The sequence below is a fragment of the Hyperolius riggenbachi genome, chromosome 7 (assembly GCF_040937935.1).
Source record: "Hyperolius riggenbachi isolate aHypRig1 chromosome 7, aHypRig1.pri, whole genome shotgun sequence".
NCBI lineage: Eukaryota > Metazoa > Chordata > Amphibia > Anura > Hyperoliidae > Hyperolius > Hyperolius riggenbachi.
This window is the reverse complement of record NC_090652.1, coordinates 952,314-972,314: the sequence shown is the minus strand read 5'-3', so window position 1 is coordinate 972,314 and position 20,001 is coordinate 952,314. Positions and strand designations below refer to the sequence as shown.

The following is a 20,001-nucleotide window of genomic DNA, read 5'->3' as shown; positions in this document are numbered from 1 at the left end:
TATCAATCAACATGCACTGGGACTAAAGTAGAGTGCCTCTTAGAGGATTAGTAACGGGTCATGCTACAAATAGCGTGCTCAGACTTGAAAACAGCAGATCATGGTAAGCAGAATGCAAGGGGAAAGTCGGCACATGCAAATGCGTAGCAGTAAAAAAGCTTTATTCTTGCGGCTTCATGCGATTAGCATAATGACACACAGTTGATAAAAATTGTCCTACCCGTTACTCCATGTGGCTGTGGGGTGAGGTGGGAGCAGTGGGGGCCGCCTTACGACCGTTTCGCTCTCTTGAGCGTCTTCAGAGGCAATGCGCACGCCATGTTGTGGGCTCTCGCCGTATATATTCTATGGGAAACTACCCATGGTGCTAGGCGTGCGGGTCCCCGCCGTACGTCCTCACTTCCGGGAGGTTGCCGTCATCTGACGTCTTCCGCCCGGAAGCTCGGGCGTTCCACGCTGGCTGTAGCACCTGCGCACATACCTCTGTGCGTCTAACAGTGCTGCAGCCACAGGATGGCAGCAAAGAGTAGGAGAAAGTTAAACTGCGTTCCCGTGTGGCTTGCCAGGCAAACACGGAAAACCACAGCCTTACCAGCTCTAAAAAGATAAAAGATGTTACATGGCATATGTTGCGACGCAATAATGTCCTTCAAAATGGCCAGGATAATTGGTGATACTCTCATAAGTAGTGCATAGATACTAAGCACTACCCAATTAGTATTGAATATATTAAAAATACTAAAAATGGACACCAAAGGGGGAGGGAACAAAAGGATCTAGGGGAGGGAATAGATTATATAATCATAACTAGGTAGGGGCACAAGAATTAATGGCCCTAACCCCAAAGCCCCAACGGGTGCGTGAAAACCTCCCAATCCAAATTAGAACCCTACTCACCCCTCATACCACTGGTTTTTAACAGGCAATCAACGAGGACAATAGCGTACAACATATTATAAAAGCAACACATAAACATTAGGGAAGGACCACCTAACTATTCAAGCCTGCAGTCCAGCACGTGGGTACACTAACTAGGGATCCAAGAAACAGGCCATATCGATATGGTCATTCAGACCCAATATATATATATATACACACACACACACACTATATATACACACACACACACTGTACACACACACACTATATATACACACACACACACTGTACACACACACACACACACACACACACTGTACACACACACACTGTACACACACACACTATATACACACACACACACTGTACACACACTGTACACACACACACAAATACTGTACACGCACACTGTACATACACACAAATACTGTACACACCACTGTACACACACACACAAATACTGTACAAGCACACTGTACACACACACACAAATACTGTACAAGCACACTGTACACACACACAAATACTGTACACACCACTGTATACACACATACTGTACACACACTGTATACACACATATACTGTACACACACTGTACACACACAAATACTGTACACACACACTGTACACACACACTGTACACACACTGTATACACACACATACTGTACACACACTACACACACACACTGTACACACACAAATACTGTACACACACACACTGTATACACACACACACACACACACACTGTACACACACACACACACACACACACTGTACACACACACACACACTGTACACACACACACACACACACACACACACTGTACACACACACACACTGTACACACACACACACACACACACTGTACACACACACACACACACACACACACACACACACTGTACACACACACACACACACTGTACACACACACACACACACACACACACACACACACACTGTACACACACATATACTGTACACACACACACACACACACACTGTATACACACACACACACACACACACACACACACACACACACTGTACACACACACTGTACACACACACACACACACACACACACACACACACACACACACACACACACTGTATACACACACACTGCACACACACACACACACTGTACACACTGTACACACTGCACACACTGTACACACACTGCACACACACACATATACTGTATACACATACACACACACAAACTGTACACACATACATACACACACACACACACACACGAACCAATCACACGCTGTATACAGAGACACCCCCTCCCCCCCCGCTCATGTCCTCTGTGTCCCCTCCCCAGCTCCTGCGTGTGGACGTCAGTATACTGGATGTGGACAGCACGAAGCTGGACTGTGCAATGAGCCTGGCGTTCAGCTCTCTCCGACCGTACCGCCTGCTGGTCTCCACCTCTGGCAATAAGATCCTGTGGCTGGACTCTGCGACCGGCCGTCTGATAAAGGAGGTAAGAGCGTGACAAAGCATTGCCGCTGATTACATGGAGTGTGTCTATAGTGAGAGGGGTATGGTGATCCTCTGCCTCACTGACCCAGATCAGGTGTTCTGATGCGGCTGGCTGCATGCTTGTTCCAGGTGTGACTAATGTATATGTCAGATCAGGACAGCCAGGCAACCAGCATTACGCAAGAGAGAACGAGGGTCTCTGCCTCTGTGTTTAGCTGAACACGGTCCATCTCACAAACCAAAAGCCAATGTCTACACAAGCACAGCGGGAGACATGGCAGCGCTTTCAGTAGAACTTATACCTGAATGATCAATCTGCATTGATGTGCAGAGCTCCAGTAACTGGACGATATTACACACCCAGCACTCACTACAGGGAGAGGGGGGTGTTATCCTCAGTGATAATGTGTGCACAGATTACCTAATAGACTTCCCCACAGCAGTGACGTACCCCCTCGGGGAAGAACTAACACTAATCTAGCATTAAAAACATAATATTCCTCGTGCTGCTAATCATAAATGGTATACACATTTCATCAAGCAGACAGACAGACAAATGACAGCGCTCAAGGATGCACCTGAGATGTAAGCGAACAGAGGCAATGCAGAGCCCCCCTGGGACTAAATACATGTCTTGAATGCAAAGCAGATGCAAATTATGTGCCAATTCTAATCGAAAAATTTAGAAAAAAATTGAAATTGTTCAAAATTTTTAGATTAGAATTGGCACATAATTTGCATCTGTTTTGTATGCAAGACATGTATTTAGTCCCGGGGGGGCTCTGCATGCCTCTGTTGGCTTACAATTCAGGTGCAGCCTTCAGCGCTGTCATTTGTCTGTCTGCTTGATGTCTAAACAAGGAAGGAAGCACCTGTGACTAGTGTGTGTACAGCGCTACAGTGTAATGTCATGTGACCTCCTCAGGAGCACAGACAGCACTGCCCCCTGCTGGCACCGAGTGACAATGACAGGAAGCACCTGTGACTAGTGTGTGTACTGTGCTGTAGTGTCTCTAATGTCGTGTGATCTCCTCAGGTGGTGAAGGTGCACAGACAGCACTGCCCCCTGCTGGCTCTGAGTGACAATGACAGGAAGTACCTGTGACTCGTGTGTGTACAGCGCTGCAGTGACTCTATATCATGTGATCTCCTCAGGTGGTGAAGATGCACAGACAGCACTGCCCCCTGCTGGCTCTGAGTGACAATGACAAGTATCTGTTGACAGCTGAGGACAAAATCATCAAAGTGTGGGACCAGGAGTCTGCCGGATCCTCCCGCCCACAGGTAATACAGAGGACCATGATCACCACTGCTCTATGCTGCTTCTCACAACACACGCATGCACTGCCAACTACACAATCTACTGCAATATACACACTGGGGGCTGCACTGCGATCTACACACAGGGGGCTGCACTGCCCTATGCTGCTTCTCTCAACACACGCATGCACTGCCAACTACACCATCTACTGCAATATACACACAGGGGGCTGCACTGCGATCTACACACAGGGGGCTGCACTGCCCTATGCTGCTTCTCTCAACACACGCATGCACTGCCAACTACACCATCTACTGCAATATACACACACAGGGGGCTGCACTGCTCTATGCTGCTTCTCACAACACACGCATGCACTGCCAACTACTCGATATACTGCAATACACACACAGGGGGCTGCACAGCATATTGTCCCCCGTCTCATAGGATTCACGTGTCCCCCCCCCCCGTAGGATTCACAGTCCCCCTGTGTCGTCTGTTTTAGGCCTTCATCGGTCACTCGGAGGCGATCCAGCAGCTGGCGTTCTCTCCAGACCAGCAGACGGTCATCTCTGCCGGAGACGCTATATTCATCTGGGACTTTGAAGCTGCTCCAGACCCGGATCTCCGGTATTATTCATATTATTATTATCAGTAACAAAACCTGACGCCATTACTGGATACGGTGGCGGCCATATTTCTTTCCTGTTACACAATACCAGTTGCCTGGCAGTCCTGCTGATCTCTTTGGCTGCAGTAGTGGCTGAATCACACACCTGAAACAAGCATGCAGCTAATGCAGTCACCCTTCACTCACCTGATCTGCTGCATGCTTGTTCAGGGGCTGTGGGTAAATGTATTAGAGGCAGAGGATCAGCAGGATAGCCAGGCTATCTACGTTGTTTAATAATATGGCAGCCTCCATATCTCTCTCACCTCAGGTGTGCTTTCAAGCAATTCTGCAGTAAAAGCAAAAAGAGTTAGATGCATCAGCAAGATTTGATTGGTTTATTTCCAAGCTGCATACATTTGCATATATTTGCATAATCCTGCATGAACTGGAAACATTGACTTTCCCTGCTGAGGTATCTCCTCTTTATGGTATTATTTCACTTCCGGGTTGCTTTACTCAGTTCAGCAGATATTAATCTATAAATCGCCTCACCTTCTGCTCACGTGTTTACAAAGCGAGCTAGATATGACAGTGCAGCTCTGCATACACCATTTCAGACAGAGGAGTAACGGAGGAAATGACATCAGGATTGGCTTCAGTCAGAGGCAGTAAAGATTGAAAATGCCTGGACCAGTTTTCTCTTTATTTACTACTAGCTGAAGACCCAGCGTTGGCCGCGTATGTATTTGGTTGTTGCTGGCTCCGCCCACTTTTTCTAACCTTGACACACACAGTCAGTTGATGACCAGTTGTGTGAGTTTTGGGGTCCTTGGCATCAATAATTTAACCACTCTACGACCACCTAACGCCAATTGGCGTCAAGTCCTCGGGGCAGAGATTAGCAGGGATCGCGGATAAGCATGCATCCCCGCTGAGTTACGTAGCTCCGCTCTGTAAACAGCCTGCCAGCCATGATCGGGGCTGGCAGGCTATAAATACTGGCACAGTGATGCAATCCAGTGCAGCGCTGTATGGGGGACAGCTGTCACTGAGCTTTCCCCAGGAGAGGCTGACAATCTGATCCCTCTCATAGGCTGATGCCTTATGCTGGGTACACACGTTGCGATTTCCCGCTTGATCAGTGGGATCGATCCCAGTCAATCGATTATTTCCGACATGTTCAATTGGGTTTCGATCGTTACAGCTGTCGATTGTGCTAAAATTTATAATAAAAAAACACAGCTGAACGTGGCAGCAGCAATCAGGTGCTACCAATAGGAAGCTCTGTTGGTGACAAGGAAAGGAAGCATGATTTGTGTGCTCAGTTGTATGGCCCTGCAACGCACTGTTAAAGCCACAGTGTGCTGAATTGTAAAAAGTGTCCTCTTCACTAGGGGGGTGTAAGCCTGTGGTCCTTAGGCAGTTATATTTGCCCAGTGAAATTAAACACATCTGGCTGTCTGTGGCTCCACCCCCGTTACTGAATTTGAACCCCAGTCACCCAGTGACCAACTATACCAGGTTTGAGGCTTGTGCCATTAACAGTGCAAGAATGGCAGCAATTTAAATATTCCCTTTAAAAATCAATAGATGAATTTGCAAAATCTGATTGGCTTTTGTAGGCTCCACCCACTTTTCTGAATATTAATTCCAGTCACCCAGAGACCAAGTGTGCAAGGTTTGAGAACCCTGCCATTAGCAGTGAAGAAGGGCTGCAGGTTATATTTTCCCAGGGAAATTTGTTTTTGGCTCCACCCACTTCTCTGAATATTAATCCCAGTCACCCAGTAACCAGCTGTGCAAAGTTTGAGAACCCTACCATTAACAGTGAAGAAGGGCTGCAGGTTATATTTTCCCAGGGAAAAATTAGGGTTTTTTGGGCTCCGCCCACTTTTTGTTACCTAAACTCAATTACCAAGTTTGCGAGATTTGAGGTTCCTGGCATCAAATGTGATAATGGAAGCAGTTCAAGCAAATACATCTGATAGGTTCTTAGTGGCTCCCTCCCCTTCAGTGTGGCAGCAATTTTAATATTCCCCTTGAAAATCAATAGGTGAATTTTGATTGGCTGTTATAGGCTCCACCCACTTTTATGAATATTGATCCCAGTCACCCAGTGACCGACTGTAGCAAGTTTGAGAACCCTGCGATTAACAGTGTAAGAATGGCTGCAGTTTACAGTTTCCCATTGAAAATGAGTGGCTGAAATTTGATTGGCTGTTTTATGCTCCGCCCACTTTTCCTGGATTTGTAGCCTCGGTCACCAGGTGACCAGCTGTGCCAAGTGTGGGGACTGTGGCTTGTTTACTGTGAGAATGGCAGCCTTTTCCATTGACATGAATGGGTGGAATCTGATTTTCCCCTGGGATAGTATGGCGGACACGGCTGCTTTACCATGAACTGAGCTCCAGAATTTGTTCTTTTTAAAGGGAACCCGAGGTGAGAGTGATATGGAGACTGCCATATGTATTCCCTTGTAAAAAATGCCAGTTGCCTGGCTGTACTGCTGATCCTCTGGTATAACTAGTGTCTGGGTCTTAAATCTCTGACTCAGCTGACTGAGGTATTACTGGATTAGCAGCATGCTTGTTCCAGAGTACCTGATCTGCTGCATGCTTGTTCAGGGGCAATGGCTAAAAGTAGGCAGAGGATCAGGAGGGCTGCCAGGCAACTTGTATTGCTTAAAGAGACTCTGTAACAACATTTTCAGCCTTATTTCTTCTATCCTATAAGTTCCTATACCTGTTCTAATGTGCTGTGGATTACTGCAGCCTTTTCTAGTTGCACTGTCTCTGTAATAGATCTAATCTTCTTTCCTTTTGTCGAGCCTTGCCAGCCCAGAAAGGAATGTGCTGTGATAGGGAGAAGTTATGCACGCCTCCCCCACGCCCCCTGCAGGCTGTGTGTGTGTGTGCTGTGTGTATGAGTCACAACCAGCGTCTCTGCTCTCAGCCAGCCTGTCTGTGACCTTGTGAACAGCTGTGAGTGCAGAAAGATCAGTTCAAAGCCCAGACAAGCAGCCAAGGCAACAAGTGGGAGAAATATTACAGCAGTGAAGGCATGTTTGAGAGGAGCCTCTGCAAACAGGCACCTGCTTTGAAGATGTATTTTCTGTTTGGCGGCCATCTTCATTGTTTACAAAAACAATGAGTAAAACAGTGATTTTATAACCTAGAAAACAGCAAGAGGAGGGAAAATGTCAGAGGGGGCTAGGAGAAGACTACAAACAGGCTGATACTTTTATTTATGTAAGATTTTCACAGTACAGATTCTCTGTAAAAGTAAATACTTATGGCGACCTCCATATCCCACTCACCTTGGGTTCCCTTTAAGTGGAGCTCCCCATAAGGAAGGTTGGGAATAGAGAGCGCTGTGGGGGGCTGGATAGGGAACCTCAATACTTTCTTCTGGTTTTAGGACTTCATAGGATGCTATGTAGCCAGTATTTGCCTTATGCTGGGTTATTGGTCCTGTCTGTGGTGGAGGAGGGGCTGTAAAGTCTTCTGTGCTGTCTGATATAGTCGGTGTGACCCCATCGTTATGTCTCCTCAGCTCCTCTCAGAGTCTGCCCGCCATGCACCAGCCGGCCACTGGGGGGCGTCACTCTTCCAGCTCTGGTGAGTACCACTGTTCATGAACAGTCTGCGGGTCTGCTGATATTGTTATTGGGAGTTGTGTAATGTCATCTGTTTGTGGAATTACAGACGCCGGCGATCAGAGGAGAGACTCCACGTTTATCTCTAGTGGTATGCCCCGTGGCTCCGCCCCTCGTCCCTGTGTCTCCTCCCCTCCTCGCCTGGACATTAGCCCCGTGCAGAGTGCGCCCCCTGCAGGTGAGCAGACTCCTAGTACAAGCACAAATCTTTACTCTTTTCTCTTTATAAATTACCCATTTACATCAAAAATAATCACTAGCACTTAATATATACTGTATATAGATTAAAACAAAAAGCACGTCAACTACAGTAATCCGGACCCATAGCTAGAAGGGGACATAAACCACCTCCATAGGCACATAGTTTGGTTGTAAGGAAGACATTCATCCATTGAGTTCAACCAGGAAAACATAAATAAGCAAGCATTGGGTACATTTCTGCCCTGCACCATCACATATCACAGTTGGTCCAGGGGAAGGCAATAAAAACCCTTCCTAGGCCTGGGCCAATTAACCTTTAAAGGGAACCAGAGAGGAAGCACCCTTGTGTATTTTACCATATATATCAGTAAGAACATTAGAGAAAACACTTACCATGCTCTCTGTTTCATCCTCACTGCTAAAAGTGTCTGTTACCAGCTGTGATAAGAATCCCGGACTGAGCATTCAGTCTGGCTTTGTGGGGAATAATTATAGCTGAGTCATTATAGCAGAGCCACAAGGGGGCAGGCTTGGGCTTGAAAAGACACCAGAGAAGACAGACTAGGCTATAATCATTCCATAGCAAAGCTAGACCGAATGCTCAGTCCGGGATTCTTATCAGAGGTGATAACAGTCAGATTAAACAGAAATGCCAAGGGGTATTTAGGTAGACTGCGGGGTGTAGGGGGGAGCGGTGGGCATCAGCGCAGGTCACAGTACACGTCTGCTCCCCCGGTTCTCCAGGTTATTTCAGCTCTGGTATCCTATAAATGCATAGTGACATATTCCAGAGATTGGTTGAAAAAAGACATCCGTCCATCGACTGCAATCAGCAAATCTCGTACAACGCCAGCCTTCACCCTCCCATACATCAGTGTATATAGAATTTGCCATAACTGCTTCCTGTGCTCAAATTATCAGCATTGATTTATAAACCTATTCCATGGCGCTGTGCAAAGTAAGAAACAAACATGGAGTAAAACCCAATACAGACAATGATACGCCCGAATATAGACTCTGGTACATAATACAGAACTGGCTAATGTAATAATTACAGCGACAAATGTAATATGATGAACAAAGTGTATAGCAGATTCCAAGACACAAGCGGTGAGAGAGCTCTGCCCTTGTGAGCTTACAGTCTATGTAGGAATGCAAAGAGTTCCACAATAAAGTCATACAGCCGATAAATGTGTCTGGATAGTGGTCAGGCCGATTGTGAAATGAGAGGACTGACAGGTCGGTGACTTGCTGAGATCTGTGGTGGATTGTTGTCCCTCAGGGCTCCATGTGGAATCGGATGAAGGTGATGGGGATCTGGGCGGAGTTCTGCATGAAGAAACGCAAGTGGAAGAGATCGATATTGAAGATCAAAAGGACGATGAGGGGCAATCATCACTGATCATCCGAGAGAGTCAGCCCAGCAGGAGCAGACTGTCCGGCCTCTCCACCAGAGGTAATGAGATATACAGTGGGTTGCAAAAGTATTCAGCCCCCTGGAAGTTTTCCACATTTTGTCACATTACTGCCACAAACCTGCATCAATTTTATTGGAATTCCACATGAAAGACCAATACAAAGTGGTGTACACGTGAGAAGTGGAACAACAATCATACATCATTCCAAACATTTTTTACAAATAAATAACTGCAAAGTGGGGTGTGCGTAATTATTCGCCCCCCTGAGTCAATACTTTGTAGAACCACCTTTTGCTGCAATTACAGCTGCCAGTCTTTTAGGGTATGTCTCTACCAGCTTTGCACATCTAGAGACTGAAATCCTTGCCCATTCTTCTTTGCAAAACAGCTCCAGCTCAGTCAGATTAGATGGACAGCGTTTGTGAACAGCAGTTTTCAGATTTTGCCACAGATTCTCGATTGGATTTGGATCTGGACTTTGACTGGGCCATTCTAACACATAGATATGTTTTGTTTTAAACCATTCCATTGTGGCCCTGGCTTTATGCTTAGGGTCATTGTCCTGCTGGAAGGTGAACCTCTGCCCCAGTCTCAAATCTTTTGCAGTCTCCAAGAGGTTTTCTTCCAAGATTGCCCTGTATTTGGCTCCATCCATCTTCCCATCAACTCTGACCAGCTTCCCTGTCCCTGCTGAAGAGAAGCACCCCCCGAGCATGATGCTGCCACCACCATATTTGACAGTGGGGATGGTGTGTTCAGAGTGATGTACAGTGTTAGTTTTCCGCCACACATAGCGTTTTGCATTTTGGCCAAAAAGTTCAATTTTGGTCTCATCTGACCAGAGCACCTTCTTCCACGTTTGCTGTGTCCCCCACATGGCTTGTGGCAAACTGCAAACGGGACTTCTTATGCTTTTCTGTTAACAATGGCTTTCTTCTTGCCACTCTTCCATAAAGGCCAACTTTGTGCAGTGCACGACTAATAACTATTAGTCGTGCACTGCACAAAGTTGGCCTTTATGGAAGAGTGGCAAGAAGAAAGCCAGAGTCTCCCACCTGAGCTGTAGATCTCTGCAGCTCGTCCAGAGTCACCATGGGCCTCTTGACTGCATTTCTGATCAGCGATCTCCTTGTTCGGCCTGTGAGTTTAGGTGGATGGCCTTGTCTTGGTAGGTTTACAGTTGTGCCATACTCCTTCCATTTCTGAATGATCGCTTGAACAGTGCTCCGTGGGATGTTCAAGGCTTTGGAAATCTTTTTGTAGCCTAAGCCTGCTTTAAATTTCTCAATAACTTTATCCCTGACCTGTCTGGTGTGTTCTTTGGACTTCATGGTGTTGTTGCTCCCAATATTCTCTTAGACAACCTCTGAGGCCGTCACAGAGCAGCTGTATTTGTATCGACATTAGATTACACACAGGTGCACTCTATTTAGTCATTAGCACTCATCAGGCAATGTCTATGGGAAACTGACTGCACTCAGACCAAAGGGGGCTGAATAATTACGCACACCCCACTCTGCAGTTATTAATATGTTTTAAATCATGTATGATTTTCGTTCCACTTCTCAGGTGTACACCACTTTGTGTTGGTCTTTCACGTGGAATTCCAATAAAATTGATTCATGTTTGTGGCAGTAATAGTACAAAATGTGGAAAACTTCAAGGGGGCCGAATACATTTGCAAACCACTGTAAATATACAGGTGTTGGACAAAATAATGGAAACAGCTTGTAAGTCCACCTTTTGCAGCAATTACAGCCTCAATTCTCCGAGGTATTGATTCATACAAATTGTGAATTGTTTCCAAAGGAATTTTAGCCCATTCTTCAGTTAAAACGCCCTCCAGTTCTTTTAGAGACGATGGCGGCGGAAAATGACTTCTTACTTGAATCTCTAATAACGACCATAAATGCTCAATAATGTTGAGGTCTGGGGATTGTGGTGGCCAGATGAGATGCTCAACTTCAGTAGAATGTTCCTCGTGCCATTCTTTAACAATTCTAGCTGTATGGATTGGGGCATTATCATCTTGAAAGATGGCATTCCCCTCCGGAAACAGTTCTTGAACCATAGGATGAACTTGGTCGCCCAAAATTCCAAAATAGTCTCGGTTGTTAATTCTTTCATGAAGGGAAATCATTGGCCCGGTGGATTTCCAAGAAATAGCACCCCAGATCATCACAGAACCCCCGCCATGTTTTACGGTTGGGAGAAGGCAGCCTGGATGAATTGCTTCTTTCGGCTGTCTCCAAACGTACACTCGGCCTGAGGTCGGAAATAAGGTAAACGATGATTCGTCAGAGAAAATCACATTTTTCCACTGCTCGAGGGACCAATTCTGGTGGTTTCTACACCACTCTAAAAGCTTGGAAACATTTGTCTTTGAGAGCAGAGGTTTTCTAATTGCAGTTCTTCTGTGGAATCCAGATTTGTGCAGCTCCCGGCGAACAGTTTTTGTGGAAACAACTTTGACTTTCAGCCACAACTGTGCTTTGCTGAGGACATATTTCCTTCTCTTTCAAAGGCAGTCATTACTTTTGAGACAGTACCTCTTGCAATGCCAAGCATTCGGGCAGTTTCTGTTACAGTAGCGCCTGCCATACGAGCACCAACAATTTGGCCTCTTTGAAAGTCTGAGAGATCTGCCATTTTTATAAATTATAACCAACTTTGGTTTAAATATTTGTAAAATAACAATTATTTTAATTAAACATGTCAAATAACAAAAATAATAAACAAAAACAAATTTAACATAAGCCAAGTTTTGATTGCTTAAAAATGTTCAAAGATTATGATGCTAAAATATTAGGTGTTTCCATTATTTTTTCCAACCCCTGTATATATACAGTGCTGCCCATAATTATTCATACCCCTGGCAAATTTTTACTTAAAGTTAAGTTTATTCAACCGGCAAGTATTTTTATTTATTTTTTGACAGGAAATGACACAGGTGTCTCCCAAAAGGTAATAAGACAATGTAGAAGAAATATTATTGTGGAAAAAAAATTCTCCGCTTTTTTATTTGAGCTAAAATGTGTCCAGTCCAAAATTATTCATACCCTTCACAAACTGTGACAGTCTGTGGGAAAATCCAAAGTTCTATACCATTCCAAATAGTCCAAGCTGTTCTAAAGCATCCTAATTACCCTGATTAATTGGGAACAGCTGTTTAATCAATTCAACAGGTGAAGAACAGCAGCTCTCTGCAGTTGGTTTGTGGACAGTCATGGCTAAGACAAAGGAGCTCAGTGAGGACCTGCGGCTGCACATTGTGGCTGCTCACAAGTCAGGAAAGGGCTACAAGGCCATTTCTAAATGTTTTCAAGTTCCAGTGGCTACAGTGCAAAGTATTATTAAAAAAATACAAGATGTTCCGCACTGTGGAAAATCTCAGAGGACATGGTCAGAAGCCAAATGTGACACCTGTGCTGGCCAGGAGGATAGTGAGAGCGGTGAAAAAGAATCCAAGGATCACCACCAAGGCCATCCTGGTGAATCTGGGCTCTGCTGGTGGCGATGTCTCAAGGCAGACAATCCAACGGACACTGCACACTGCTGGGTTCCACGGATGCAGAACAAGGAGTACACCACTTCTCCAGATAAGGCACACAAAAGCTCGCTTGGCCTTTGCAAATGCTCATCTGGACAAAGAAGACTTCTGGTCTTCTGTGTTATGGTCAGATGAAACACAAATGGAATTGTTTGGTCACAATGATGTTTCCTTCATTTGGCGTAAAAAAGGAGAAGTCTTCAACCCAAAGAACACCATCCCCACTGTCATACATGCTGGTGGGAACCTAATGCTTTGGGGGGGTTTTTAGCCAATGGACCAGGGAACCTAATCACAGTAAACCGCACCATGAAAAAAGAGTAATACATGAGGATTCTCAGCGACAACATCAGGCAGTCTGCAGAGAAACTTGGCCTTGGCCACCAGTGGACATTTCAGCATGACAATGACCCAAAACACACAGCAAAAGTGGTGAAGAAATGGTTAGCAGACAACAACATTAATGTTTTGGAGTGGCCCAGCCAGAGTCCTGACTTGAATCCAGTTGAGAATCTGTGGAGGGAGCTAAAGATCAGGGTGATGGCAAGAAGACCCTCCAACCTGAAAGATGGTTTAATAAAAGTAACTTTCAATAACATTTTGCCAGGGGTATGAATAATTATGGGCAGCACTGTGTGTGTATATGTACAGTGGAGGAAATAATTATTTGACCCCTCACTGATTTTGTAAGTTTGTCCAATGACAAAGAAATGAAAAGTCTCAGAACAGTATCATTTCAATGGTAGGTTTATTTTAACAGTGGCAGATAGCACATCAAAAGGAAAATCGAAAAAATAACCTTAAATAAAAGATAGCAACTGATTTGCATTTCATTGAGTGAAATAAGTTTTTGAACCCCTACCAACCATTAAGAGTTCTGGCTCCCACAGAGTGGTTAGACACTTCTACTCAATTAGTCACCCTCATTAAGGACACCTGTCTTAACTAGTCACCTGTATAAAAGACACCTGTCCACAGAATCAATCAAGCAGACTCCAAACTCTCCAACATAGGAAAGACCAAAGAGCTGTCCAAGGATGTCAGAGACAAAATTGTAGACCTGCACAAGGCTGGAATGGGCTACAAAACCATTAGCAAGAAGCTGGGAGAGAAGGTGACAACTGTTGGTGCGATTGTTCGAAAAATGGAAGGAGCACAAAATGACCATCAATCGACCTCGCTCTGGGGCTCCACGCAAGATCTCACCTCGTGGGGTGTCAATGGTTCTGAGAAAGGTGAAAAAGCATCCTAGAACTACACGGGAGGAGTTAGTGAATGACCTCAAATTAGCAGGGACCACAGTCACCAAGAAAACCATTGGAAACACATTGCACCGCAATGGATTAAAATCCTGCAGGGCTCGCAAGGTCCCCCTACTCAAGAAGGCACATGTGCAGGCCCGTCTGAAGTTTGCCAATGAACACCTGAATGATTCTGTGAGTGACTGGGAGAAGGTGCTGTGGTCTGATGAGACCAAAATAGAGCTATTTGGCATTAACTCAACTCGCTGTGTTTGGAGGAAGAAAAATGCTGCCTATGACCCCCAAAACACAGTCCCCACCGTCAAGCATGGGGGTGGAAACATTTTGCTTTGGGGGTGTTTTTCTGCTAAGGGCACAGGACAACTTAATCGCATTAACGGGAAAATGGACGGAGCCATGTATCGTGAAATGCTGAACGACAACCTCCTTCCCTCTGCCATGAAACTGAAAATGGGACGTGGATGGGTGTTCCAGCACGACAATGACCCAAAACATACAGCAAAGGCAACAAAGGAGTGGCTCAAGAAGAAGCACATTAAGGTCATGGAGTGGCCTAGTCAGTCTCCGGACCTTAATCCAATAGAAAACCTATGGAGGGAGCTCAAGCTCAGAGTTGCACAGAGACAGCCTCGAAACCTTAGGGATTTAGAGATGATTTGCAAAGAGGAGTGGACCAACATTCCTCCTAAAATGTGTGCAAACTTGGTCATCAATTACAAGAAACGTTTGACCTCTGTGCTTGCAAACAAGGGTTTTTCCACTAAGTATTAAGTCTTTTATTGTTAGAGGGTTCAAAAACTTATTTCACTCAATGAAATGCAAATCAGTTGCTATCTTTTATTTAAGGTTATTTTTTCGATTTTCCTTTTGATGTGCTATCTGCCACTGTTAAAATAAACCTACCATTGAAATGATACTGTTCTGAGACTTTTCATTTCTTTGTCATTGGACAAGCTTACAAAAATTCTATATATATATATATATATATATATATATATATATATATATATATATATATATATATATATATATATATATATATATATATATATATATATATATATATATATATATATATATATATATGCACACACACACATACATATATACACATACATATATACACATACATATATACATATATATAATTATTATTACACAGCGTTGTCCTCACTGTGATTTCTTACCCTTGTTTTCCGTTGTCAGATGTGGGGCGGAGTCTGCCGCGGCCGGATGTCTACTCCCACTTCCACGCTCGTTACAAGACCTCCAGCCTGGCCAAGGTAAGAGGCCCCCCCTGACGTGTCCCCCAGTCTGGCAGGATTCCTGGAATAAAGCGCAGCTGAAGGATAGCGGACGGTTTTAAGGTGGCCACTAATGGTCCAATTTCTAGTGATGAATCGTTCGAGCAATCAGATAATTCTTATCGGATGTGATCGGATTGGTTGTAAATAATCTCCGTTGATGGGCACAATTGTCGTCCGATTGGATTTTCGTCAAACCAACATTTGGATTTTCTTGTCGGTTGTGATCGATAGGAAGCAAAGATTGGTTTGTTGATGGTGGAGTGAACGATGTATTACGATATTTCACTTCCAATCAGAATTATTTGATCGCTGTAACGATTTTTTGCTAGAAATTGGATGGTTAGTGGCCACCTGTACTTCCTGCTCTTCCATGACTCAGTTATTGCCATCAATATCTGGCAGATGATGATGCAACATGGCTAACCGATCAATCATTTCCATCAATTTCCGGATTAATCGGGCATGCTGGGAAATCTCGGTCTCAAGGGCTTGATCGGCCGTGGCGGTAACTGCGTTCAGTTTCCCCGAAGACCGATGGACTCCTCGCCTTCTCCCGTGTTTCCCCCGGAGACCGACAGACTCCTCGCCTTCTCCCGTGTTTCCCCGAAGACCGATGGACTCCTCGCCTTCTCCCGTGTTTTCCCCGGAGACCGACAGACTCCTCGCCTTCTCCCGTGTTTCCCCGGAGACCGACAGACTCCTCGCCTTCTCCCGTGTTTCCCCGGAGACCGACAGACTCCTCGCCTTCTCCCATGTTTCCCCGGAGACCGACAGACTCCTCGCCTTCTCCCGTGTTTCCCCGGAGACCGATGGACTCCTCGCCTTCTCCCGTGTTTCCCTCGGAGACCGACAGACTCCTCGCCTTCTCCCGTGTTTCCCCCGGAGACCGATGGACTCCTCGCCTTCTCCCGTGTTTCCCCGGAGACTGACAGACTCCTCGCCTTCTCCCATGTTTCCCCGGAGACCGACAGACTCCTCGCCTTCTCCCATGTTTCCCCGGAGACCGACAGACTCCTCGCCTTCTCCCGTGTTTCCCCCGGAGACCGACAGACTCCCAGCCTTCTCCCGTGTTTCCCCCGGAGACCGACAGACTCCTCGCCTTCTCCCGTTTTTCCCCCGAAGACCGATGGACTCCTCGCCTTCTCCCGTGTTTCCCCGGAGACCGACAGACTCCTCGCCTTCTCCCGTGTTTCCCCCGGAGACCGATGGACTCCTCGCCTTCTCCCGTGTTTCCCCGGAGACCGATGGACTCCTCGCCTTCTCCCGTTTTTCCCCCGAAGACCGATGGACTCCTCGCCTTCTCCCGTGTTTCCCCCGGAGACCGACAGACTCCTCGCCTTCTCCCGTGTTTCCCCGAAGACCGATGGACTCCTCGCCTTCTCCCGTGTTTCCCCGGAGACCGATGGACTCCTCGCCTTCTCCCGTGTTTCCCCCGGACACCGACAGACTCCTCGCCTTCTCCCGTGTTTCCCCCGGAGACCGACAGACTCCTCGCCTTCTCCCGTGTTTCCCCCGGAGACCGACAGACTCCTCGCCTTCTCCCGTTTTTCCCCGGAGACTGACAGACTCCTCGCCTTCTCCCGTGTTTCCCCCGGAGACCGACAGACTCCTCGCCTTCTCCCGTGTTTCCCCGGAGACCGATGGACTCCTCGCCTTCTCCCGTGTTTCCCCCGGAGACCGACAGACTCCTCGCCTTCTCCCGTGTTTCCCCCGAAGACCGATGGACTCCTCGCCTTCTCCCGTTTTTCCCCCGAAGACCGATGGACTCCTCGCCTTCTCCCGTGTTTCCCCCGGAGACCGACAGACTCCTCGCCTTCTCCCGTGTTTCCCCGAAGACCGATGGACTCCTCGCCTTCTCCCGTGTTTCCCCGGAGACCGATGGACTCCTCGCCTTCTCCCGTGTTTCCCCCGGAGACCGACAGACTCCTCGCCTTCTCCCGTGTTTCCCCGAAGACCGACAGACTCCTCGCCTTCTCCCGTGTTTCCCCGGAGACCGATGGACTCCTCGCCTTCTCCCGTGTTTCCCCCGGACACCGACAGACTCCTCGCCTTCTCCCGTGTTTTCCCCGGAGACCGACAGACTCCTCGCCTTCTCCCGTGTTTTCCCCGGAGACCGACAGACTCCTCGCCTTCTCCCGTGTTTCCCCCGGAGACCGACAGACTCCTCGCCTTCTCCCGTGTTTCCCCGAAGACCGATGGACTCCTCGCCTTCTCCCGTGTTTCCCCGGAGACCGATGGACTCCTCGCCTTCTCCCGTGTTTCCCCCGGAGACCGACAGACTCCTTGCCTTCTCCCGTGTTTCCCCGGAGACCGATGGACTCCTCGCCTTCTCCCGTGTTTCCCCCGGACACCGACAGACTCCTCGCCTTCTCCCGTGTTTTCCCCGGAGACCGACAGACTCCTCGCCTTCTCCCGTGTTTCCCCCGGAGACCGACAGACTCCTCGCCTTCTCCCGTGTTTCCCCGGAGACCGATGGACTCCTCGCCTTCTCCCGTGTTTCCCCCGGACACCGACAGACTCCTCGCCTTCTCCCGTTTTTCCCCGGAGACCGATGGACTCCTCGCCTTCTCCCGTGTTTCCCCCGAAGACCGACAGACTCCTCGCCTTCTCCCGTGTTTCCCCCGGAGACCGACAGACTCCTCGCCTTCTCCCGTGTTTCCCCGAAGACCGATGGACTCCTCGCCTTCTCCCGTGTTTCCCCGGAGACCGATGGACTCCTCGCCTTCTCCCGTGTTTCCCCCGGAGACCGACAGACTCCTTGCCTTCTCCCGTGTTTCCCCGGAGACCGATGGACTCCTCGCCTTCTCCCGTGTTTCCCCCGAAGACCGATGGACTCCTCGCCTTCTCCCATGTTTCCCCCGAAGACCGACAGACTCCTCGCCTTCTCCCGTGTTTCCCCGGAGACCGATGGACTCCTCGCCTTCTCCCGTGTTTCCCCCGAAGACCGACAGACTCCTCGCCTTCTCCCGTGTTTCCCCGGAGACCGATGGACTCCTCGCCTTCTCCCGTGTTTCCCCGGAGACCGATGGACTCCTCGCCTTCTCCCGTGTTTCCCCCGGAGACCGATGGACTCCTCGCCTTCTCCCGTGTTTCCCCGGAGACCGATGGACTCCTCGCCTTCTCCCGTGTTTCCCCGGAGACCGATGGACTCCTCGCCTTCTCCCGTGTTTCCCCCGGAGACCGATGGACTCCTCGCCTTCTCCCGTGTTTCCCCGGAGACCGATGGACTCCTCGCCTTCTCCCGTGTTTCCCCGGAGACCGATGGACTCCTCGCCTTCTCCCGTGTTTCCCCCGGAGACCGACAGACTCCTCGCCTTCTCCCGTGTTTCCCCGGAGACCGACAGACTCCTCGCCTTCTCCCGTGTTTTCCCCGGAGACCGACAGACTCCTCGCCTTCTCCCGTGTTTCCCCCGAAGACCGACAGACTCCTCGCCTTCTCCCGTGTTTCCCCGGAGACCGATGGACTCCTCGCCTTCTCCCGTGTTTCCCCGGAGACCGATGGACTCCTCGCCTTCTCCCGTGTTTCCCCCGAAGACCGACAGACTCCTCGCCTTCTCCCGTGTTTCCCCGGAGACCGATGGACTCCTCGCCTTCTCCCGTGTTTCCCCGGAGACCGATGGACTCCTCGCCTTCTCCCGTGTTTCCCCCGGAGACCGATGGACTCCTCGCCTTCTCCCGTGTTTCCCCGGAGACCGATGGACTCCTCGCCTTCTCCCGTGTTTCCCCGGAGACCGATGGACTCCTCGCCTTCTCCCGTGTTTCCCCCGGAGACCGACAGACTCCTCGCCTTCTCCCGTGTTTCCCCGGAGACCGACAGACTCCTCGCCTTCTCCCGTGTTTTCCCCGGAGACCGACAGACTCCTCGCCTTCTCCCGTGTTTCCCCCGGAGACCGACAGACTCCTCGCCTTCTCCCATATCCCGCTAGTTTTTGAATTGCCACTTGAGCCCCTGTGGTTGATCTGGTGGCAGATTGGGCGGTGTATGGACACTGACAGACTGAACCAGAACAGAGGGAGGAGTCCTGGGTGGTCTCTGACACCAAATACACTATACTGTTGCCATGGTTTCCAGGATTCATAGCAACTGTAAATTGAAGCTAAAATGTATTTAATGGTGTTTAGTTAGTAAATTGCTTATGTAGTGTTTGATGTTTGTGCTGCAGACCATCCCTCAATGCTCGCTGCTCTGCTGTCGTCACCCTCATCTGATTCTCTATCATCACACTTATCTCATTCTGTATTGTCACACGTGTGTTTTCTGCTTGGTGTTATTTCTGTATTGTCACACGTGTGTTTTCTGCTTGGTGTGATTTCTGTATTGTCACACGTGTGTTTTCTGCTTGGTGTGATTTCTAAAT

The 20,001-nt window shown here is 48.0% G+C and overlaps 1 protein-coding gene across 1 annotated transcript in view; it reads left to right on the top strand.

Annotated features, from left to right (window-relative positions):
- Positions 1-20,001, top strand: part of WDR90 (WD repeat domain 90) — a 109,408-nt gene that overhangs the window by 5,870 nt on the left and 83,537 nt on the right. Inside the window, exons 5-11 of the mRNA XM_068246363.1 lie at positions 2,216-2,377; positions 3,532-3,660; positions 4,143-4,267; positions 7,803-7,867; positions 7,955-8,083; positions 9,389-9,562; positions 15,543-15,619. Of these exons, the coding sequence (XP_068102464.1) occupies positions 2,216-2,377; positions 3,532-3,660; positions 4,143-4,267; positions 7,803-7,867; positions 7,955-8,083; positions 9,389-9,562; positions 15,543-15,619 (861 nt within the window). The remainder of the gene's footprint in view (positions 1-2,215; positions 2,378-3,531; positions 3,661-4,142; positions 4,268-7,802; positions 7,868-7,954; positions 8,084-9,388; positions 9,563-15,542; positions 15,620-20,001) is intronic.